Below are 26203 nucleotides of genomic sequence, written 5' to 3'. Positions count from 1 at the left end.
GATTTTCACATTGCCCATGTAATAATCTTTCCAAAAATGTATAGTTTTGCTAATCTACCATTTTTCTGAACGAAAAAACATAGTGAACCAGACTAAACGGGGAATTTGTTCACTTGAGATCGCTTTTACCAAAATTCAGGGAAACATCTCAGCAAAAAGTTCAAATTAGGAATGGGGAGATAATTGTTTCAGATTCAGGCGTAATTAAAAACCTTGAACGCATAGAAGTTTGGTCCGAGGCGATAGTAACAAATCAGCAAACAAATGTAGACATCGTCTTAATTTCCGAATAGCGTCAATATTCTTAGCAAAAGGGGGCTGCTATACAAAATACCCTGATATTGTTGAATCGCCTGCCCTTTTCAATCCCGATGACACGCATTTGTCTGCTTTGGGATGCGATATCATGTTGAACAGTTTGTCCGGGGCAATTTATAGCTTTTTGTTTGAGCACAGTCATGTTTACCCAGACCGATGTTAATTATTTCTATTGCTTGTCAAGGCTGGTGTGTGTTCATAGCCGCTGTGTGGCGGAAGGCCCACTGCCTGCGGCGTGGTCCGTTTTGACACTGTTTTAGTGAACACACTTCCCGCTTGGCACAGGGATTGTCATTTTGAATTTTTATTTCCCGCCGTTCTCGGGGGAATCTGTGTTTTATTACAAATCGTCCCACCCAGCTTTGACATTTTAATGCCAAACCTTTCAAGATAATAAATTGTGTTTAAACTTCTCTTGATGTTTGTCGTTGAATAACTATGTTGTTATCTCTGAACGCAAATCAGCGATCCTTAGTGTAGTTCGTGACTTCAAACATGTAAGTCACGTATTTTCTTATCTTTTTGGGGGCAAGTTATACAATTTGAGTAACCAAGATGGTTTGAATCGCGACGACCGATACGTTTCATTATTATAACAAAATAAACATAAGTTTGTTTTACGGGATAATTATAAAGATATAAATTAAAAGGGCCTTTTCACAGATTTTGGCATGTATTGAAGCTTGTAATTTAATGCTTTATATTGATAAATTTAAACATTGGACCTTAAATATCCAGTAAAAAATCTAGTAAACAATTAAAAAAGTAACCCTCAATGTTCAGGGCTCGAACCAATGACCCCTGGAGTCCTGGAATAAAAAATCTCCCGCTTAGACCACTCGACCATCCGTGCTCATGATAAAATCGGATGTATTTTTTACCTATATAAGCAATCCTCGTAGTTTCGCAAAATACGACAACAACAAAACTTTTCAAATTATTAAATCGTTTCGCGTTGCAACGCTTTATAATTTTCAGGTTTTAAATCGACAAAAGATGCATATAATGGATATTTTATAGCATGGTAAATGTCCAGTATTACTATTTCCTCACATATATCATAACTAAAACGACAATTTGCGAATCTGAAACAACTTTTTTAATTTTGTCAATTTACCAAAACGTGAAAAGGCCCCTTTAAGATATGACATAACTTTAAGCATTTACTTCTCGTAGCAAGTTTTAGAAAATTAGAAAGTAAAAACCAGGATTTTATCATAGATAGGCTAGTGTTGAGTATTCGGAACTAGGACACTCTCGCTTCAGATATCCACCATCTCAGAAGCGTTTTGCACTTAACGCTTGGAGTTCCATTCCTACACGACGGCCCAGATTGGGGAAAAGGTAAGATTATATTTTTTATAATCATCTAAATTACTTATTACAATCCAATTACTTTCACGAGTTACTGCGCTATTTGCCGAGTTATAATTGATTATCCGTCGGTCGAAAGGGTCGCAGAATCTAAACTCACTCTAGTCAGGACATAAGCTAATATCTCGAAAACATTCACGTGTATATTTAAAGCGTTATATGTAGGTAATGCAAATCTCGTGCATAACTTTTGCAATTAATTATAATCAAATTGAAACGTACCAGTGACCTTATCTGCTGTTTGATTTTAATTGTGATGAAAAGGGGACACTTAGTTACCTTTAATATTCACTGCTTTGTGGATGAATCTGGTTCGAAATTGAGTTTTTAATATCCTGAATCAGGTTATAATATCAATTGCTATTATTTGCATTGGATGATTAAGGCTGTGCCCCAACTCAATGCATTGGTATTTTTGTTTGTCACAATTGTTGTCCTGCGTAAAAGTAAAAGACCTTGTAGTGATTTTTAAGCGAATGATCTTCTACTGATGCAACTAGATTTTAACTTTGCTTACATTTTTTATTGCTGTTATATTCATTTTGAAATTGCAGGAGTGTATTTTTATTTGCTACAATTTATGCGTACTGACTTAAACATGAAACAAAAATGATATGAAAGAAAATATGTTTAAAATGCCATTTTAATGCAAACATATAACTAATTATCTTACATTGTGAAGGCTTGTTATAAGCTTCAATGTGTATATTGCGTACTCGTGGCTGTAAAATGGTCTATTTTGGAGTTTTTGTTGGGTGTGTGTGTGCTTTTGTTTTTATGATTTTTTTTTTAATTTGTGTTTCGGGGGTATCCATTTAAAACCACATTTACTGCAGATGAGACAGTTTCTGACTGCTCTCGCATTTGCGGGATGCCTAATTCATGGGGCCATTGGGGCAATCTACTGTACAGTAGACGATGACACACCTGTGTTCAGCACCCCTGATCCCGGCTACAGAGTTGTCACACTGATCGAGAGGCACACGTGCTTCCATGGTGACTTGGAGGGGGAATGGCTAGTTCTGCAAGATAATCCAGTACATTTGAATAAATTCTAGACTTAACGTTTTTTATAAGTGCACGTGTGTGCACATTTAGGAATTTTAACACAGACCATTAACACTATTTTTATTATCAAGTTTAAATGATGTATCTGTATGCGCTTGATTTTACTTTGAGATGTTATTGGATAGTGCAGAAGCAACAGTTTGTTTCTTGGCCGTTGAGAATTTAGCTCAAATTATGTCAGCATATAAAGTAATAATTATAGGAATTATGAGAATATAGTTCAATTGTTCTGTGACGAAGGCTGTATTAGATACACCCTAGATTTAACAACGTCAAACACCAATGATATTGCTTTTTGAATGTTGCGTGTACTAGAAGTTTGACAAGAACACAACTCGAAAGCACATTGCACTTTTTAAGATAACTTATTTCAGAACAAAATATAACGACATTTTGCAATATTAAATAAAATATATAAGTAATTTGCTAAAAGTTTTTGTCACGGAGCGGCTCAATTACTAAGAATTTTTGGACGAGTATTACTGTTTCATTATCTTACCGATCGTCATTATCTGTGTTTAATCGATAATAGTTTTGTGTATAATTTGCATCATGACATTTTTATTCATAGATTTATTACATACATGGCTACGCAGTAATCGAGAACATTGAACCAGCCGCTGACAAAAACGAAGCCAATGGTAAAGTTTTATACTCTTCTACTGCCACTGTACCAATTCGATAAATAATTGTCATCACATGTATATTTGAAGAGCATTGTGGAAAAAAACGGGCGACTATCCATTTTTTCTTGCATAAACGACAAGAATAAGTCATGTATAGATACGAATATGGCTGAGATGTACGTGTCGATGTCCTCATTTACGAGATGGAGTCATGCGAAATCAAAGCTAAAGGCTGAAGGGATGAAACTTTATAAATATATTAGCTTATGAACCTGGTCACCTAAGTATTTGTTTTATGTTGCCACCCGCAAAGTTATATCCCTTTTAAGTAAAAAAAGTGTCATCTTTGAAAATGTGTTGCTCGTAACTCGGATGCTATAACTGTTAAGATGTTGGAGCTTAATTAACATATAAGTTGGTTACCGGCGTATTTTGTGAATTTCCTCTCGTCAAATGTGAACTTATGAGCTTTCTTTAAGTATTTATTTTAGGACATCGTGTGACACTCTGAAAGTATTATGGCTGAAGTGATGGACGTCAATAGACAATATGAACTGCCTGTGCCTATATATCAGAGAATTGTGATGCAGTTTTTCCCCGAAACTAAATAAAAAAAGAACCATTGTTAGCGTTCGAGCTCGTTAGTCGCATTCGATTTGAACAGTATTACTGCTGTAGAATGGGATTTGAACACAAATCATATCTTTATTACGGTAATACATGTTTTTCCATTATAAGAATGTAACATAGAACGTGAAAAAAGGAACACACGTGAACTAAATAGTCAAATTATTGGGTGGGAATAAGTTAGCTAGTTAAAACTTTTTCAGTTTGCAAAGAAACCAAAACCTATTGAATACCTTGACAAAAGAACTGTTCAAATTTTAACATTAAAAAAGTAACATTGTTAAGATCTAGATTCATTTTCTTGGTAGGGTTAAGGGAATATTATCCACGGCACAGACAAAGTGTTCGTTCAAGATGTGTTGATGTCGAAGGAATAAACTCATGCATTGGCTCACGATCGATTCCTAATAACCGACAAGAAAAACGACTTTTAATGGGTATGTTTTATTTACGTAAGATTATTCTCAAGTTGCATATTAATCGTAAAATAATTGATCCCAATAATACAAAATGCAAACAATTATGTCCACACTATAAGTTTTTAGAATCTGAGTATGAAGAATCGGATATTTTTGTTGAGGTCAAGATCATGCCTTGCTGATGCGTTGTGAAAAATACATAGTTTTGTAATAATGTTGAGTGTCATTGTTGAAAAACACATTTGAATATATAATATTCTTTCTGGTATGTTTATCTATATCAGTTATAAAAGAATAAGAAGGGGGTAAAAGGCACAAACGTTGCCTTAGAAGCATGGGTATCACATTATGCATAATAAAACATACTCATCTGGTCATTCCGTTCGGCATAAGGTCTGTAAGTTATCAATCAATCGCAAACCTGTCGCCGACTAGGCTTCGATTTGTTCTTTTTAAGAGGAAACTCTGGCGGTACTTGATATTAGACAGTGAAAGAGATTATGAAATTTCCACCGATGGGACAGTATCAATGTGGGTCTCATGATATACATTTTACAGCAGCGTTATACAAGTCTGTATGTGAACGTATACGGAAAGAGTAGTGACAATTGATTGATTTAAACAGCATTATATACGATGTTCATAGGTGGTGCAACATGGACAAATTGGATCGAATGGTCTGCATGTGACGCCGCTGCATGTAATGTCGAGGGAACGAGGAATCGTACACGACTGTGCTTTGTATTGAATTCGAATGTACAAGCGAATTGTAATGGTGGTGACTCGATACAATTACAGAAGTGCACAAAACCCTGTGTGGGTAAATCTAATTTTATTCTCAGCAGAGAGCTTTTTTAACTCAGCTGAGCACAAAGTGCTTGGGATGAGCCTTGTATGTAATACGTTTTCAAATATTATTCATGTATCGATAATATCTTTAAATGACAAAGTGGCTTAAACACACGACCATTTTTGCTCAAACGTCACATATAGTATATGTAAATGTTATGTAGGAGGAGGCGTTGTTCGACAAAAGAATTGATATTTCTGGTTGGCTCCATACGTATATCAATGTAAATAATATTTTTTCTGAAGGTAACAATATCAAATGTCATTTTCTCCAGTTTTCCATCCAGAATTCAAACGGTCAATGCAGACATTTCTAAAAAGGCCTAAATATATTTTTCAGATATATACTTGACCGACTTAATTAAATCGCTCTTAAAGGAGTCTTTTCACAGATTTTGGCATGTATTGAAGTTTGTCATTAAATGCTTTATATTGATAAATGTAAACATTGGGTCAAAAAATCTCCAGTAAAAAACAAGATTACAATTAAAGAATTTAAAAAAAGTAACCCTCAACGGGGCTCGAACCACTGATCCCTGGAGCCATGGAGTAAAAGTCTACCGCTCTATCCACTAGACCATCCACTCTCACGCCATGATCTACGGTTTTTTTTCTTTATATATGCAATCCTCGTAGTATCCAAAAATACGACAACAGAATTCTCCAAATTATTCAATCGTTTCGCGTTGCAACGCTTTATAATTTTCGGGTTTTTAAATCGTCAAAAGATGCTAATAATGGCTATTTTAAAGCATGGTAAATGTTAAGTATTACTGTTTCCTCACAAATATCAAAACTTCAAGGAAAATTTGCGAATCTGAAACAATTTTTTTCAAATTTGTCAATTTACCAAAGCGTGAAAAGGCCCCTTTAACTACGCGTAGGATTTTTGCCAGATTTAATACATATCTTGCCTTAATTGTTCTGTACAAAAGTATTGTAATTCATTTTGTTATAATCAGAACTATGGTTGCTATGGGAAATGATTGGAATAAGGTTAAAATAATTGGTGTTTTTTTTTAGATGTTCAAAATGATTTCATAAGAGTTTTATTACTATTACTCTCTTTAAGCAACGATTTAAATGATAAGTACGGGCCGCTGTGCTCATTTTGCAAAACTATGATAATACAATGTTGATTTTTGCTTCAACATTAATAAGATGATATTTCATTTAGCTTTAAATTACTTGACATGGCCAGTCTATAACATGGTCCATTTACAATTATTTCGGTTGTCTGTAATATTTCAAAACGATGACCTTCACAATTAACAATAACATGCTATGCATCTAAAGATTTTTTCAAAGATAACATGTAATTGATATTGATTTGGGGTTTTTTTGGTGTTCCTAAAAGAGTTACAATTATGTTGGTCTGGTTTGCATCCAACAATTTCAATGACAAAATAAATAGAACATTATTGTCTTCCCGCCGCGAACGTAAACTGTATATATTATAAGAATGTATTTAAAAAACATCTTCTCTCAATCTATAATACTGAGAGCCTAAATAATTTGCAATAACTATACATAGTCTTCGTAGTCGTCATGTGCCACATAAGCTTAAATAATGCACCTGCGGTTAAAACACATGTTATGCCACAAGGTAACATGGTTTGTATATAATGATCTAGCAAAATGACAGTTAAATTTTTCTCTGAAACTTAAAGGCCTTTATGTTTCGTATTTTTACAAAACATCGTATAATGGTCGTCTTCTAATTTTAATGAAAACATGTCACCATCGTCATTAGTTGCATCGCACCAGTGGTCACATAATGATGATAGACTTTATATGTGACGAAATAACGTTCAAAACTGATAACGTTTAAAGTCTTCTTTTCTGAAAACACAATCATGAAAAGACGCAGTAGTGTTACGTTAGTATGTAACATACATTGTGGTCCTTTTCTATGAATGTACACATCTTGGCCCTTGCAAAAAAACGTAATAAAGCCTTGGGTTATATTATCTTTTAAATATACTTGTATAGCACAGTAATCTAAAAACTCTTCATTAAGGTCCATGTGTGTAATATTGTATTATCAGTAACAGTATACAATATAATCAAGTCTCATAAGTCTTAATTGGCAACACCGATGGCCAAATACTTTGTATAGACATTACAAAACAAAGCTTTGAATTTAATATATATATATATATATATATATATATATATATATATATATATATATATATATATATATATATACATGGAAAGATGGAAAGCTTTTGAGCAGGATGAAGCAGTTGAATTCAGTTCCAAATCAGCCTGTAAAATCGCAGCCTTGTGTTGAAATTAAACAATTATACAACAGTACATCTTCTTCTTTCTTCCATGAAACCATTCTAGGTCAAATTGCGTACTATTTGGTTTTTTTCATTATTTTGTTGTTTTCTTAAATATTTGTTGGAATCATGCTTCAAACCTGGACATACCTTGAGGTTCACATATGTAGACTTTATTAGTAAATTACTTTGAAACGTAAAGAGCTTGAGGTGTACTTGCTGGAGTATCTTTTTATAAGATCTTTGAACACATTTGAAAACAGAACGACTTTTATATTTCCCCTTACTGTTGCACCTTGATTGCGATTACAAAGATCACACTTTGACTAATGATCAATTGAAATAAATATATCGATAAGCAATCTGCAGTGATTTTGAACTAAGATATCAAATATGGAAATGGTTCGATGGAATAGTTATGCATAGTGTTCACCCGCCCCGAACCTTATGCACTGGTAATACACGCGATTTACAATGTTTAATATCTAATGAAATATCGTATTTTTTCTGAAAGTGCCGTGCTCAGATAGCTTTTCGTGGACGCTATGGCATGACTGTACCAAAACTTGTGATGGTATTACAACGAGGATTGGAATGTGTGAGAACGGCACTGCAAATGTCACCTTTTCAGAGGAAAAAAATTGTACTCGTGACTTATGCGCAGGTAATCATGTTTTCTCAACTTTTTTGGAATGATATTCAATGACCGACATGTTTATAAATTAATAATGTGCACTAAACAAGTAACAAGGCTGACAGTTTAATATACAGATTGTGCAATAGTGTTTCCTTTTGTCCGTTTTATGCTATGACTGTCCGTTAGTCCTTTCGCGAGATACAAAATGCTCATTTTTATGTTTTATTTTCGTTGCACAGTATATTCCATTTCTATTTCCCGCAACGATATCTATTCATACAACATGTTTTGAATATATTGTCCCACAAAAAAGCATTTTGTATCTATTTAAATCTATGTTACCAGACCACATCTAACGTTGACATGTTGGCTATTGCTATAATGAACATTGATTTTTCAGGTGTTAACTTTATTTTTCGAAATATTGTACGAAATATTGGTTGATTTTGAATATGTTTGTGATTTAAAATTGAATAAGATGTTTCGTTGGGCAAAAAGACATATCGCTATTTGCTAGTTAATAGTATCGGAATATATACATTTCTTGAATATAGTTTATTAACGAATTAACTTATAGCGTGTCATAATCATAATGATTTATTCATTCATGGAAAGAAATTCATTTTTGAAAAACAAAAAACCGACACGCGCTTTGTTAGTAACAATGACCCAATTTTCGGAGATAAAGTAGCCAAAAAGAGCATGGTGCCCGCATGTCAGTCTGCCGGAAAGTTCTAGTATTATGATAAAACAATGGTAAACAACTGCCGAGTTCATTTACAAACAAAAATATATTGCTTATTTCATGGGCTTATATTACCTATTATTAGTGTGTGAAATGTTATTGAACCCGACGTGCGTGTTAGCGAATCAACTATATCGTGCAAGTTCAAAGCGCATCAAACACCAGATAAATTAACGTTAGCTATAATTTGTAATCTGGTAAATGCAATAAAATGGTAATACTTTTTTATGTTTCTGACCATATTGTATAAAGATATATTTACTGTTATACTTTAATTTGCAATATTAACCAAAAACACCCCAAATCAAATCCGTAGAATCCACAAACGGAAATTCAGTCTTTTTAGTAAAATCTTATATAAACACTGTTACCTCTTAGACGACAAATTCAAACTCAGTTTTTCATGACACTTGTTAAGACTGTGTTTATCTTAACATTATCTGAGCGAAATTTGATTGCAATCAAGTTAAGTCAAAACAAGGTCACCAGGTAAAATCGAAGAAATCTTAGAAAAACCATATACACATTTTTTGTATTACCCAAGAGCGATATAATATTATCTGAATGGTGGTATTTACTTTATCTTAGCCAAGTATAAACCTAGGTTACATGAAGAAAAACTAGGTCACCAGGCTTAATATTTGAACTCATTTGAGAATCGAAGGCTACATGGCTATTTTGGTATAAAGTGTATTTCAGAAGGGCACATTGTTAATTTAGAGTGTCTTTGTGTGCGTGCGTGTGTGTGTCTGTGTGTATTTGTCATGCGAAAAGTAAATGTCAAAGTGAACACTTTAAGTGTGTGCATTATTTAACTGGAGATAATAACAATTCGTGTCCGGTTAATAACTTAATTGTACACGATGGTTCTAAAAATACAAAAGCACAAATGATAATTGTATACAAGCATGTCGACGTGCCGCGCGTAACAAACAAGCTGCTCGATAAAGGAACGATAATATGGTGGACACTTTCTTTTTGTAAATTGTACACTACACTTTTTCTTGAATTTCCAATCGTTGAGTTGTTAGAAAAAATGTTGCAATGTGCTTTAGTATGATTGCATCTTCACAGTGGATGGAACGTGGTCTGATTGGGGGACATGGGGTTCTTGTTCAACAACTGTGAATCTGGCACAAGGAATTCGTTTCAGGTTTGTAATTGTTAAATTATTTTATTATTCTTTCCGCACTATTTTCAATGTTTTTTATCTGAACATTGGAAAATAAGGTGATTATAATAGTTTACAACCGCCGCAATAGAAAATTTATCGGATGGAGGTAGACTCGAATCAGTTTGTGTACATGGGCAACCGGCCGTCGGGTTCCTAGTTCGGGGAATAAATCGGAATCTGTAACAGGTATCAATTTGAAAAAAATCATTGCTAGAAAGATCCCATTCAGAAAAAGTGCAGTTCAAGGGCCATATTATTTTATTTTGTTAGTGGTTTTACTCGTTGAATACATTAGGTCCAAAGTTGTTAGAGGCATTAAGAATTGCCTTTGTCCGTCAGACCATTATTCCATTATTGCATGGAGGTATGGTCATGTAATTTTGTGCGTAGGTAACTAAGATCACCCTGTTTCCAAAGTGAATTGAATTTAAGTAAATATATTTGTAAAATGTTAAACATAACTTTCCAGGCATAGTCAGATTTTTTTGTTTCAATGTATACATGGTCATGGTAAAGTTAAAATATACTAAATAACGACTACTGATATTGAACATCATTATGTTTGTGTGGGCATCATATTGGTCTCAAACGCGATGCATCAACTCGCGATGCATCATATTGGTCTCAAACGCGATGCATCAACTCGCGATGCATCATATTGGTCTCAAACGCGATGCATCAACTCGCGATGCATCATATTGGTCTCAAACGCGATGCATCAACTCGCGATGCAACGACACTGTCCAATCAATAAATATCTACCTTAACCCATTTATGCCTAGTAGACTCTCCCATCCTTCTAAATCGGAATAATTTATTTCCAAATTAGTGATGTCTTGTATATTTATTTCTATATTTAGAATATTTCTTACAGAAATTCCTTGAAGCAAACAGCGTAGACTCTGATGAGACGCCGCATTATGCGGCGTCTCATCTGGGTCTACGCTGTTTGCCAAGGCCTTTTTTCTAGACGCTAGGCATGAATGGGTTAACAAAGATGCGATATAACGAAAACACGATAAAACGAAATATGCGATTTTATAAATGTAATTTCTGACCCTTCGTTATCGTTGGAAATTTGGTTCGACAAAATAACGAATTGGCGTGCACATATGATTTCCAATGGAGAAGATATTCATACCTGACCGTAGCGGGAATTAGTTTGCCAGTATTGAGTAATAGCTCTTTAAAAAGCAACAAGTCTATTTATTTACAATTAAACGTGCTATAGGTAGTTATCAACAGAGAAAAAGTAATAAGTTATAAAAGACTTTATTTAACATAAACCGCAATTTGCAAACTTATATTGCGAAACGAAAGTAAAACTTACAAAATCATACAAACACATGTCAATTTCAATGTTCATAACGAAATGTTTAACGACTTGCATTTTTCTGTGTAAACACTGTTGATTATGCGACATTACTGCCCCTGTATTGTCTGTATATTTGTACATACATGAATATGTGTTTTAAAAATGATTATAAAAATAAACGTTTACATAAAATACTTATATGTTGTTTGTATGTATGAACAGGTATTATGAAAGACAAACATAAGAAGTTGTAACTTAGTTACGCTCGATTCAATTGTCGGCTCGGGTACCACTTACATGTACCCCGGGTACTCTTAAGTATACTTACATGTACCCCGTGTACGGTAAATATACTTACACGTACCCGGTCGAAATTAGACTGTACCTGAGTTGTATTCCCGCCCAAATCCGATGTCGTAAAACGGGCTACCGATTACCTTAAAACGGTATTGTTTATCTTTAACAAACTTCTCTTTAAAAATATGCATCAACATGCTTTTTGAGTACGAATTTCGATAATATAGAGGCCATTTAACAGACGTTCGACATAAATGTGAACATAATTAATTTTAAAAAAATAGCCAACAACGACCGATTTAGCGTGAAATATTCCCGGGTACGTGTAGGTATATTTACCGTACCCGGGGTACATGTAAGCATAATTAAGAGTACCCGGGGTACATGTAAGTAGTACCCGAACCGACAATGACCAATCGAGCCTTTGTTAGGTAAACCTCTTCACCCCATAGGGTCGCCATCACATTAGGTCATCGGCCCCTATCTTGGGCCACATGTTTCTCCAAATGACATTGTGACATTTTGAAGTTCAGCATGAATTTTTCGACTACATATGAGAACTGAACGACCTATTTTACTTGTTCCTTGAGGGTTCCAATCAAGTGTCAATCCGCGCTTTATTGGGCCGGTTTCTTCTCAGCGCATGTTCAATCCATTTTCATTTATTCTGCAAAGTACAGTATTGATTGGTGACTGTTTTGTGCACCGTGCAGCTCCTTGTGGAAGGGTCAAAATATATGTATGTGTGTTTTAAAGATTAAGTTTTAACCGCTTCTTTCAGTCTTCAGTCATTACAACCCTACCACTGACAATCATATAATAAGGGTGCACATTTTAAATGCGATGCGTATTGTTTCTGATTGGTATGTATACAGACGTATTGATTTTTAGATGCCAAAATCATAAGTGGTTTCCATTGTAAACTTATTTTCAATTGTACGTATGCCCGAAAAACGCACTCATACTTTCCCCACATGAGAAAAAACACGCAAATATGGTTTGATACTAAATTACAAGAGACTGTAGATCCAAATTTGGTTTAAGATTAGGCAAATGAAGGTCAATGGCAGAGGTCAATTTATTTAATCATAGCCAAGTGACTCAATTGCAAGTCGTGTAGTGCATGCATAATCTAGAAACGTTGTTTCTCAACCATCACGATTTTTTTAAGTAATGGCAAGGATTTTATTAGAGTCATGTTAAGCACACGTTTAATCTCTGCGGAGAGATGTGAGTAATCACGGTTGGTACTGTAAAAAAGATAATGAGTAATAATGACGATGGAGATGGTTATGATGTCATAATGATGATGATTAGGATGAGGAGGAGGAGGAGAAGGAGAAGTAGGATGATTATAACGATGATGAGGATGAACTTAAGAAGATAACGAGCATGATTAATAGGATAAGGAGCAATCAGAATGAGGATGGTGGTGATTCGTTAATCGTTACAGTAATAAATGCTTGTTCTTGTTAAACAGTAAAATATGTCTCTAAAAATTCTTGACATTACCAGATACCGACAGTGTCTACCGACCAATCGACATGGTGGATTTGAATGTCGGGGAAAAGAATTTGATGTTGGCACATGCATGGGATGTAAGTACAATTTTAAAATCTATAGCACCTGCTGCAAAAAATAAAACACAACAACTGCATATGCTCAAGTGTTCCATTGTCCGTGAGCCTAATTGCAACAATATTTATAAAATGAAGTCACTGCATTTTATGTTTTAATCAAGTTTTACTTTTATGCGATATGCACTTATTTTTACTGTAATCAACAATAATGAAGTCCATAGTGTTTTATTTAAAATATTGAAATACATAAACAAAACAAAGAATATGTTTCAATAGTAATTCGAGTTTATAAATCTTTATAAGTTTTGACATTCTATTGTCATATAAAATTTGATATTATATATGATATTCAAACTATACCAAATCAAAAATCAAAACATCGTCTTAAACTGAACAAAGTTTTAACCAGTTGACAATTTGATTGTTTAAATTGAAACAAAATTCACTTATAATAGTCATTACCCTTCTCACTATCTAATCATGGAACATTCTTTTTTTAAGTGTCAGAGTTTTCCAACTTACAAAGTATATTTAGTAAATTATAGGGCATGATCATAATATTTTATACATGAACATGAATCTTATTGAATTATGTTGCTAAACTAAGTTTAATAATCATGGAGTTGAAAGAAAATGTATTGGAAATTATAATATAAAATTGATTATACAGCCGCTAAAACCCATGTATTGCTGTAGTAATGGTTAAGTATTAATGCGTGCGAGCGTTAGTCTCTAAGTCAAACTATTTCGTAACTGTAACGTCATCATAAATCCTGTTTTTAGCTTGCCTAAACAAGAAATACGCACGTTGAACTATTGTAATCAGTCTATAAATTGAGTGTGTAATCTGGCATCTATCAGTATGCAATCTGCTGTATGCGTTGTCAAATTCTAGCTTGGTTCCACTAAATAGGCTACAATTTTCACTTTATATTGATGAAATTTTGTTGAAATATTAACCGTAAAACATTCTAGTCCTAGTCCGATTTCGCTACAAAGGTGGGTTAAAACCAATTTGCAATGTTGAATTTTAGAAAAACGTTATTCCACTATAGGAACCAATATTGATGAAATAATATTTATATCGACCATTTGTCTGGCAAGTTTGAACTTGTGTCAAGTGAGTCCAAAAAAGAAGATAACTAGGTAAATTGTAAGAATATTCACCTTATAACTCTAAGCCGAGTTGTAATCTGGGTCAAGTTGAGAAAAAAAGTAACCAGCTTACTATATAGGCCACACCCCGCTGACAAGCATACATTGTGAACATAAAATTATGTGAAATCCTATCGGTCAGACGTTTGGTACTTAATACGTAACATCAAATTGTGGTCATGTGCGACACATGTATTGTCGAAGAGATCAGATTTTAAAGTGATATGTTCACATATGTTTGTGTTTTGGGAAAATGTCATTAAATATCTGATTTGCTATACTTCTTTAATGTTTGGAAAAGTCGTAGCTAATTACAATAGATATCTTGAAGCATAAGCAAGTGCACTAACCTTGCGTTGCGCATGCTATATTATCTTGAGTGTGTTATAAATGCTTTGCTAAAAGAACGTTGCTATTTTTCATATTATTGAGGAAAAGGTTAGCACACGCTTTATTATGGTATAGATTTCAAATCAAGAGAATCTCTTAATGAAGCAATCATTTAAACATGTTTCCTAGTAAGAAGTGTTGTATGTCTTGTTTAAACATAATGTAAGCTTGTTTTGAATATATGACAATTTTTCTGCCAAACGTCATTTTGAAGAAGAGAAAGAATTGGGGAAAAGATCACCCTTAAATAATAATAACTTATTGTAAAGATTCCCTTAGATTTTTGATATAATTGTTCAAATCATGACTCTGGGTTCGATATTTTTTATTTCCCAATGATCATAATTTTTGTCATTCCGTTCGTGAGATGGATTATTGTGCATTACTGCTAGAGTGTTAAGCTTTATAAACATATTCATCTCCAGGTGCACACATTTATTATCTGGTTAAAGTTGTTTTCGACATAACCATAGTTATGACAACTTTATTAAACAAATGACGTTTTCTTTTTGTGTCGCACGTAACTCGGAATACATTGAGTGTTGATATATGGAACTTCACTAACCAGCATATGAAATTCCGAACCTCCATGATTTGTTCCTATCTGTTCGAAATAACGAGAGTTGTGGTCTTTTTGAACAACAAAATCCCCCATATGTTTTGCACAAGGTCAGCCGTTGTCCGTCGGGCGTAAACTTTTCAATCAAAAAGATTTTCTGTACCGCTGGGCAGAAAATCATGAAATTTCACACGATTTATCCTAGGGCTATTCTCTTTAGAAAATGTTAGATTCGTTCTAGTTAACTGTGCATGTAGATAAAAAATGCAGATAAATAATAGATTTAAAAATGATGTTATAAAAAATATACATCTTTAAAACATAACGGGTCAGGGGTTGAGTATTCGGTTTGAATCATTGTAAAGCGATTCTCGTCTAGTGTTGTTTTTTCAAGTCTAGCCCCTGGTTTCGAAAGGAGCTATGTCAAGAAGTCGAGTGATTTTTATAAATATATAGTATAAATTGTGTTAAATAAGTTTAACCATCTTTTCCTTAACCACAAGTCACATAAATGAATATTTAACATCAAATAGAGGTCCTGTACAATATTAACATTATGACATGTGATAAAAATCATCTTAAACCACAACAGTAATATATTTATTATTTGTAGTTAAATATTATTCAGTAGTATTCTTATACGAAGTTAATTCAATGCTGCTTTTGTTACAAAACTGGCAACACATCAGGTGTTACAATATTTAAATAGACTTAAACAGTAAATATCTTTAACAAGTCTTCATTGAAACCACAAATCACAAATATTTGACATTAGGTATTTAATATTAGATAGTGGGTCAGCAAAATGTTTGTTGATATAACGACACGTGGGCAAAACAATTACAGCTTTTAAAATTTTCATGTTGACAATGACAAGTTTTGACAGAACAAGTTTGAATCTGGGTCATGGTCATGTGTGTTGAAACAAGGTCACGTGGTGAGATCTGAGTAAACCATAGTTACCACTCTAGAACTTGTAGACGCTACTTGACTTGTGTCCACAAACTATGTCACCCTGTCTTGAACAAATTACACTCTTAAAGTGTTTGTCTTGACAATCTCAAAACTGTTTTAAATTTGTATCAAGTGGTGGTAAAGTCACCAGGACAAGTCGACAAATGGTCTTAAAGGCCATCGTGGATCTAGATATGTATCCCTTACTCTCATAGTATCGGTCCTCCTCATAGTATCTTGCCTTGAACAAAAAAACAAGAAGTGCTGGAAATTTATTGATTGTTCAACTGGAAGAAATTGTAATGTATTTGATGGTTATTCATGACTATTACGGCGATCATTCTCATGATTTCCGGTATTCGTTGGAAAGTGGGTCATGTTTATTCCAGGGTGATGCTATGATTTTTATTTACGTAACACACAATTATGTTAGTTTGTTTATAGATTATTAGTAGCTTTATTAAATGTTTTATATGCCGCTTATTTTTGAATAAAATGTAAAACTATTTTAAGAACAAAATGAGCAAGAGTTTCGTTTTTTCATTAAATTACTTTTTGAATAAGCACATGCGTATAGTAACAAATCTTAGCAACCAATCAGAAGGGCCGATAGTATGAGACAATTGTACATGAACCAGATAACTACAGGGAGCTAAGTCTAGTCAAAACAATGTCGATATAAATGCAGTTTTCGTTGTTATGTCCAAAAATACACATTTAATTATAGATTGACATATAACACATGCGTGTTTTTGTATTTGTCCACTTCCGAAATTCGTATGTATTCATTAAGGGGGCCGATACTACTGATAGAAATGCTAGTATTGGGAAAAGGGGTTTGCTAACATACTTTGTGAAATAACCAACATAAAAATGTACTTGCAAAGGATACATATTTGTTAAATTGTTAACTCTTTTTTTATTTTGCAATGTGTATTCCATTATATCCTATTATATTTTTCAGCTGATTGGGAAGAATGGGGTTCATGGAGTGGATGTTTTACTACAAGTTGCTCGAAAGGATTAACTGTTAGGTAAGAAATGATTTGAGTGTTCACATTCAGCCCACCTCTGCAAGGAGTGTTGTACAATTTTAAGTAACACTAAGCATCGACATGCGATGTATCCGTAACCGAAAGGATTAATTTAATGACATTCCAGAGGAATGATAATTGCCGAGCCTCTGTATACGTATTTAAAATTATCGATGCACTCGTCTTTGCTCGTTTTCCTTATGAACAATGGAAAACCATTAGCGGATATTTTTAAACTGGTTGAGAAGTTAGAAAAAAACAACAATATTACTGGGCATGAAAACAAAGTATGAAGTCACCCTACAAGGCAAAGTCAGAAGTCATGCATTAATACATGTATTCACCGTAAATGGCATGCATATATAGATATAATATATATATACTATTATATATATAGTATATATATATATATATATACTATATATAGATATAATAGATATATATATATATATAATAGATATGGATATATATATATATATATATATATATATATATTTATTTATTTATTTCATTTATTATATTTTATTTTATTCATATATATATATATATATATATATTTATTTGATTTATTTATTATTTATTTATTAATTTATTTATTATATCATATTATATATATATATATATATAATATACTATCTATATATATATCTATATCTCTATATCTATATATATGATATATATCTATCTATATAAACTATATATATATATATATATATATAAACACAAACTTCGAAAACACAGATTTTTTTATGATGTATTCTTATTTGAAAAATATTGTAGTTTCACTGCACAATAAGTTCCTGCTCTTCACTTACAAGGGAAACCTCGTACGCACTTAAACCAATAACATACACATGCTTCAGTTGAGAATGTTAGATGTTGCATACACTTATCATCGTATGTGTGTTGGGGGAATGTGTAAGTGCGTGAGTGCCTTGGTTTGTGTTTGTGGGTGGGTGATGCATTTTACTTTTCTACGCCATACGGGAGTCACAATCACGAAGGCTTAAATTCATGGTCACAGTGGACATATACAGTGTGATCATTTTCATTTAATGGATATATTGGAAGAAGGTTTTGGGGTCCGGTATATTACAGTACTTTGATACAGGTGATCATTACTTCAACTATAAAGATCTCATTTTAGATCAGTGTCACAATTAATAAATAGGGTATGTGGGTAGTTTCTACTTTATAAAATTAGGCCTTCCGGACCTGACCTTCCTTGTTTAATAGGTAATTTGAGATATACAGATACATGTATGGTGTTTGTTTATGGGCCTACTATGATGTATACATTACTACATGTGTTTCTCCTTATGTCGTTTTGCTTTCTTCAGGATGCGTGCATGTAAGCACCAAATGTGTACAGGCAGTGACTACGAAGAAAAAGTTTGCTATCCCAAAGATTGTCCAAGTATGTAACCCTGTATATATCACCGACGCACAACGTGCTCAGGGAGATCTTAAACAATCGCATTTTGTTCGTCGTGGTTCGTCTGTAAACTGCTACATTTCTTTTTTGCGGTATTTCATACAACTGAACAGTTTCCATTTGTTATCTTTGGTTGACCATCTGTTACAATCATTCAAGTTAAACCTTCTGCTGCATAATGGAGGTTAACAGAGTAATTCAATGTAATGTTTAACAACTTCAAAAAGCTTCTTTGAAACCAAAGACTCAGATGTTAATTAACTATAGTAGAAAATCAAATACTATCAAAACTGACAACACCCAAGGGATCACATGCTATGCACTTGTCCTCACGTCAATGTTTTTTGCCGCCTGTAGATCAGTAAAGTGTTATTGTAGCGTAATTGCGTATCGTTCATGGAAAAGACACAGTAACCAACAAAGTTCATTTCTGATTTCTTTGCGTTTTATTTCTGCTTATTAACACAACACAACGTTTCCAAAATGTTTGTCAAATACAAGATACATGCGAAGCCCGCAATGGGCCCATCCCGCGAAAGCCAGCAATAATGCGACTTGTATGTTCGGCCGTTTAAGTAAGACTGTCCATAAATATAGATATAAACAACGAAAGCTTTGATAATTGTTATGTGTACAATTCTGATTGGCTGTGTAACGTCACGTGTCTACATGTACAATTCTGATTGGCCGTTTGTTAAGTCACGTGTCTGCAACATAAATATACGTATGCAACGGACACTTAACAAATACATACGAGAATTACCGAATATTGACACATACGGTAAGCAAATATTCGTGCCCGGTAATTATAACCCGAGACTATTGATTTGTTGATCCAGATGGCTGCCTATTTAAGATTGTATGAAATGTGGTACAAATTTCGATCATTATATAAATCCAACAATGCCCCAAATGTGCGTTTTTGTGTGCGTTATGTTACACAACTTTCCCCCTTAATTTGATTTTTTTATATTTTATGATTTAAAAAAATCTTTTAAAATTTTACTATTGAATTACTAATTAAATGAAAAAAACTACTTTCATATAAACACACTCAAATGCTGGAAAATATGCGGATAACAATATAATTTCCTTAACAAGCATCTCTGCTGAAATAAAAAACATTAGTAATTGATATACAATTTAAATGTCGATCGAAATGTTGTGTAGAACATCATATGTTGATTGTTGGCCATCTGTACATCTGGTGTCGTCCATGTTGTCTTGAAGTTGTAGCTCGCGGCGAATACGATGTTTCATTGAAGTCATTGCCGCCGTCATGAAGATAAGTCGATTGTAGGTTCGTCCGTGGCGATTGGAATGCGTTTGTTAATTCAGCTCTGCTTTCCGATGTTTAACTTGCGTCGTCGATTGTCGTTTCCGTTGTATTCATCGTTGTTGTTGTTTTCGTTGTCGTTTGTACTTTTGTTGATGGCCCCAGCGTCTTCATTTCTCTCGGGACATTAAGATCTTCTATTGGCCATAATGCTCACGAGGTATTAACTATAGCAGTGTCCTCCTTGATGTCTTAGGCCTCGGAAGTATCATTCCAAATGCGTTATCTACGCACGTCAAACAGTTGAACGGCTGCATCTACTCTATAGTGTTTAACGTCACAAGTATTGTGTCCAGTGTTGCGTCACTTGTTGTCCTTCGAAATCTTCTGGCGTTGGTCTTCTTTTAGCGATAGAACCAGGTATTCACTTTGAGAGTAAACGCCGTGATGTTCCATTCTAATTATGTTGTTTGTTTCTTCTATTGGTTGTGGAAGGCGTTGTCTCGCGAAGTCGCTCTTCTTCGGCGTTGTCTTCAAATCTCGATATTTTTATCTGCGTCGTGGTGATACAAGTATCAGTTGTTCAAAATCATGGCAAACATTTATAAATATCCCCTTAGTTATTGTTAAATATCGTCATGACAACTTACTGTGATATCTTATTCAAAAAAATAAATTATTTACAACGAAAAAATATTAGTCAATTCCTCGAAACATACTTCGGATAAGTACATGACAGTTTGACATCTGACAAGCCATTTACTTAATATGACTTGTGTACCGCCTTAGGCATAATCATTTTACGCACGTGCGGCCAGTAAATTTTGACAGGCGCGCGCCACTTTATTGACCTAGAGTAATGGATAATGATAGACGTACCTGTTCATAAACCTCATCTTTATCACTATAGTTTTGCCGTTGGGCATAGATTTATTGACATGTTTGACCTGTGCACTTGTAAAAATGCGCAAATATGACAAGGCAGACTTTTATATATATGCATTCATAATATAAGAACACGTATCGGTATACTTCAAAATTCAGGTCTTTGCTCCTAATCGAACTACTCAAATAATTCTTATGCGGCATCGCATCTTCTGTCCATAGCGTAATTTGCTTCGATGGCACAGGGATAAATTCTCTTACTCATGAGGACGCTAAGGTTATCAGAACCTCGGGCTCGGTATGTCCGAACGCTGATCAGTCAGCCGTGCTCATAAAATATAATTGTAACCCTTAAACAATTATATTAGAAATTTAATGCGTACATATCGTTATATTTTCACTGCGCTATGCGCGTCAGATCGCATTAAATTCTTACTTAAAATTACTCAAGACCTTCAATATTACCGATATCCTACATATATTTGCATCAACACAATGACGTATATACATTTTTACATAATATTTTTTTGTGTGTCTGCCCTATTCATATTCGCAATCAACTTTATTTTTCTTATTTCCTATTTTCTTTCTTTTACAATTCGGAAAACTATTTTTAAATTTTCCTAATAATTTTATCTATTCGTCCTCTTTAATTTTCTTTATCATTCTTATAAACAAAACCCGCCTTATTTTCTTTATTAAAATAATAAACAAAACTGTCTTAAATAATCTAAATTCCTAAATTCTTAATTCTGCCAATGTAAAATACTAGGTAAATTCTTTGAATATTTGTATCATCTCCGAGTTTTTTCTACTATATTAATAAATAAAACCACCGCCAAAGTTTCTTTATTAAAATAATAAACAAAACTATATAAGATATTATTATTTCCTTGTACGTTTTAATTAAATGGAACTTTACAAAAAATACCAACAATTTAAAATGGATTTGTGCGCAAAAAACGCACGTTCGTATACAATCTTTATTATAATCATACACAATTTATATAAAATTGTTTAAATATTCTCAATGATTTGTTCGCCTCTAATTTCATTATTTCTATAACTCATAAAAATAATGTAAAACTCAAATATCTCTTTTTATTCTCAATTCACCGTTATTTATAAAAATGTACCGATAAATGCAAAATTGGCATGATTTTGATATTTGTAAAATTTGTTCGTACATAATTTATTATCAACACTATTATTTTTAACATCTAACTACATTAAATTCTTAAAAACAATTCTTAAAAAATTCGTTGTCATGACGCCTTTTACTTTAATTTTCTACTTTATAAATTTTGAAATTCCCTCTCCAAGTTTGCCATAATTTTTTTTTTAAACAACTGACCTGAATTCATGTCGCGTTGTGGTTGTGATGTTTTCATTTTTTCGGCACGTGATCGCACTTGTGATCGTACTTCGGTCGTATCCTGGTCACGGCACCATAAAATGTACTGTGTAGCGTAATTGCGTATCGTTCATGGAAAAGACACAGTAACCAACAAAGTTCATTTCTGATTTCTTTGCGTTTTATTTCTGCTTATTAACACAACACAACGTTTCCAAAATGTTTGTCAAATACAAGATACATGCGAAGCCCGCAATGGGCCCATCCCGCGAAAGCCAGCAATAATGCGACTTGTATGTTCGGCCGTTTAAGTAAGACTGTCCATAAATATAGATATAAACAACGAAAGCTTTGATAATTGTTATGTGTACAATTCTGATTGGCTGTGTAACGTCACGTGTCTACATGTACAATTCTGATTGGCCGTTTGTTAAGTCACGTGTCTGCAACATAAATATACGTATGCAACGGACACTTAACGAATACATACGGGAATTACCGAATATTGACACATACGGTAAGCAAATATTCGTGCCCGGTAATTATAACCCGAGACTATTGATTTGTTGATCCAGATGGCTGCCTATTTAAGATTGTATGAAATGTGGTACAAATTTCGATCATTATATAAATCCAACAATGCCCCAAATGTGCGTTTTTGTGTGCGTTATGTTACATTATTGTTGATGGCAATAAGGTCAAACTTTCAGACCAAAAGTAAAATGCTGAATTGATTGTCGATGCTTTATTATGTGTTCAAGCGATATGTTGGAGTGTTTTTTTACACTTTCAGAGAAAACTTTATATGTTATATATGGCCAGCTATTGATGATTTAAATAGTTCTCAAAATACGCCCCTTTGGTCAAAACAGTTCTCATCTAAAGTGACCTTTCATTCATTTAGACTTCCTCAAACCGAAAGATATTTTGTATTCAAGATCAGATACTGGTATTCGTATTGAACACAGTTTATCATAATCATGTTTCTAAGGTCAAACCAGACCGCTATGTATGCGCAACATTTTTTATACACCCACATAGTTAAAGGCACTAGAAATTGCACTTGTGTGCCTACATAAAATGTTTGTACACTAAACTACAAAATGTATGGGATGGATTTCTAGCGAATGATAAGTGCTAAATTAACATAATGTTTGGATGGCCATTAAGGAAGGAATTTAGGCTACTACTGCAAGTTTTAACAGACTTATTGCCTTGTGCATTTCCACTAGTATATGCATGTATAGTTTTGAAGATTTGAGCTTATTATCCTGGCTGATTTATCTTAAACTTTCAGAGGTAAATATCATAATTATGTACATGATTCTTAAAAGGGGCTTTTTTGCTCGGATCAGATTCGTAAGAATTATCTCTCTTTGTTTTTTAATAACATAATATTTAGTCCACAAACTTGTGTGCTCGCAACTCGGTATTAACTGCATGGTGGACTCTCGCTGCAGAAGGATTGAAATTTTAGTTGATCGAAAGGAGAGAATTGTTGCTATGAACAGTGTTTGCATAAGTGTGGCATGTTTCGTGTCAAAATGAGTGTCATCTAGTTTATATACACTTAATGAACAAATTAACTAAATTGTATTCTCTGAAACAGCAAGTCCCAATGAAAACAATATTATGTATCTTGTAATAATGCTTCTGTACTAAGTTTGTTTAATTAATATGTCTGTTGGGCGACGTTTACCAGGTCTTCAATTACATTGTTCATATAGTCTTAAATATGTACAGTATTGTAAATATATACTACTATGGACTCGTCCGAAATTATAACACATGTAACAGATATAGGGTCATCTTCACCTTATTAATTAAATCTTTTGATTTAAATATTTACCTAGATAAAAGTACGTTCTTATTTTACATTAAAAATAATCAAAAACATTAATACGTTAGATAAATGCAAAAAATGTGTGGTAGCAATAAGAAGATTAATAGGCAACTTGAAGTGATGTGTTCCTTATAGTAAATGGCGCCTGGGGAGCCTGGGAGGGCTGGTCTGTCTGCCAATGTAACGGATTTCGTAGGCGATATCGCCATTGTGACAGCCCGCCTCCCACGAACGGTGGACAAGATTGTAAGGATATGCGATACGAAGTGCAAGTGTGCCACCAGACAAGCAATTGTTCAGGCATGTAATACTTTACAGGCATTCGTCCTCTACACAGTTTGTTCAAATCATATGCCTAAGGTATCAGACACCCTTGCCCTAGACATGTGTATGCCACCACAAAGTGAAGCATTAAGCATTGCATTTGTACGCGGGAACGTACGTCCCAAAGTTTTTCTCTCAACTTCTATATTTAACGACTGAGTGGATTTCATGCCAACGATAATAGCTGAATGATTAAACTGTGTGTATAGTGTTCGTATTAAGGGAACTTTGGATACAAAAAGTATAGCACACGTATGTCCCTGTGTGTTTGTCCACTATTGAATATACATGAAGAGATCCCAAAGGTCCCTTTTAAGTTCCTCGCAAATTTCACTTAAACTTTCACAGCTGACTAACACAAACGTGTTTATGATTTTAAAAAGGCATATGTTATATGATCAGTTTTGGCAGAATTTTCACCTTTTGTCATAAATTTCATTATGTGGTATATAATTCACAAACGTGTGTGTTCTCAACTAATCGTTAACTAATTGTTGGATTGCGCGCAAATTTTCACAGCTGAAAGACCGGACCTGTACGTGATCGAAAGGGATTGCATCGCGACTACGACCAGTTTGGGCATACTTTTGATATGACAATTTTAGCTTACCTGAGCAGATAGTATTCATAGTGCGCTTTTAGAATACCGTGTTGTCAGTTCTCCATCAGAGTTTGAGGTGCGTTAGTTGCGTTCGAAAACTGTTTTCTTTTAACAACCTCTCCTCATTATCCCCTTGGCAGATTATGAAGAGTCTTCACAGGAATTATCCTTATGTGACCATCTTTCAAATATGCTCAAATCGTTCCGGTCCATTAAATAAGTATTTAACATGAGATAAAAACATTAAAAAATATATATTTAAAAAAATATTCTCCGAAACCGCAACAGTCAGGGCTTAACTATTTAAAGCATAATATTGCTTAGTGGCCCACTACTGAGTGTGTTCAAATCATGCCTCTGGGGTCAAAACTTGCCACGTATGAGGCGTCAAATAATTTATATGGACTTATATTCTTGTCAGAAATCATAACAAATGTGAGCCATCTAGTGATATATTCGCTATATTATTTAAATCATTTGAAATTACAAATGTAATATCAAAGTAGATAAAAGTACGTTTTTAGTTTAAAAAAAAATAAACAGAAGCGCATTGTTTAATATAAAAAAGGCACTACAATGTCATATTTACCTAGATATAAGAACGTTTTATTTATTTTTTCGTTAAAATACACAAAAACATTAAACATCAACGATATGTTATATTCATATGTCGTGTAGCAATAAAAGAATAAGCGACTTATTTTGTTGCGTTCCTTATAGTTAATGGCACCTGGGGAGCCTGGCAGGGCTGGTCACTCTGTGCCTGTAACGGATATCGTGGGCGATATCGCCACTGTGACAGCCCGCCTCCCATGAATGGAGGAACAGATTGCCAGGGTTTGCCCTTCCACTTGGATGTTTGCAACCGTACGAGCAATACTAATTGTCCAGGCATGTACTACTTTATTAGCACTTGTGTTGTACACAATTTCTTCATAGCTTATAGCTGATCTGTTTGCAACTGTAACGGATTTTGTCAGCGGTATCGCCAGTGTGGCAACCCGCCTACCATGAACGGCGGAAAGGATTGTCAGGAAGTGTGGAACCGGACAAGCAACACAAATGGTTCAGGCATG

At 33.9% G+C, this 26203-nt stretch overlaps 1 protein-coding gene across 2 annotated transcripts in view; it reads left to right on the top strand.

The window, feature by feature from the left end:
- The first annotated feature begins 1450 nt into the window (after positions 1-1450).
- Positions 1451-26203, top strand: part of LOC127844619 (A disintegrin and metalloproteinase with thrombospondin motifs adt-1-like) — a 44914-nt gene continuing 20161 nt past the window's right edge. The window contains exons 1-12 of one of the 2 annotated variants that reach the window (XM_052375017.1): positions 1451-1662; positions 2529-2729; positions 3332-3401; positions 4322-4450; positions 5079-5252; positions 8084-8233; positions 10026-10104; positions 13253-13335; positions 17340-17409; positions 18750-18826; positions 24338-24502; positions 25848-26018. In XM_052375017.1, coding sequence (XP_052230977.1) covers positions 2529-2729; positions 3332-3401; positions 4322-4450; positions 5079-5252; positions 8084-8233; positions 10026-10104; positions 13253-13335; positions 17340-17409; positions 18750-18826; positions 24338-24502; positions 25848-26018 — 1369 coding nt within the window. In that variant the 5' untranslated portion in view covers positions 1451-1662. Of the gene's footprint in view, positions 1663-2528; positions 2730-3331; positions 3402-4321; positions 4451-5078; positions 5253-8083; positions 8234-10025; positions 10105-13252; positions 13336-17339; positions 17410-18749; positions 18827-24337; positions 24503-25847; positions 26019-26203 lie in introns of those variants that run through there. The other variant, XM_052375018.1, reaches the window with a different exon arrangement.

This window comes from Dreissena polymorpha, chromosome 9 (genome assembly GCF_020536995.1).
Source record: "Dreissena polymorpha isolate Duluth1 chromosome 9, UMN_Dpol_1.0, whole genome shotgun sequence".
NCBI lineage: Eukaryota > Metazoa > Mollusca > Bivalvia > Myida > Dreissenidae > Dreissena > Dreissena polymorpha.
The sequence above is the reverse complement of the archived record's forward strand: the minus strand, read 5'-3'. Positions and strand labels throughout refer to the sequence as shown.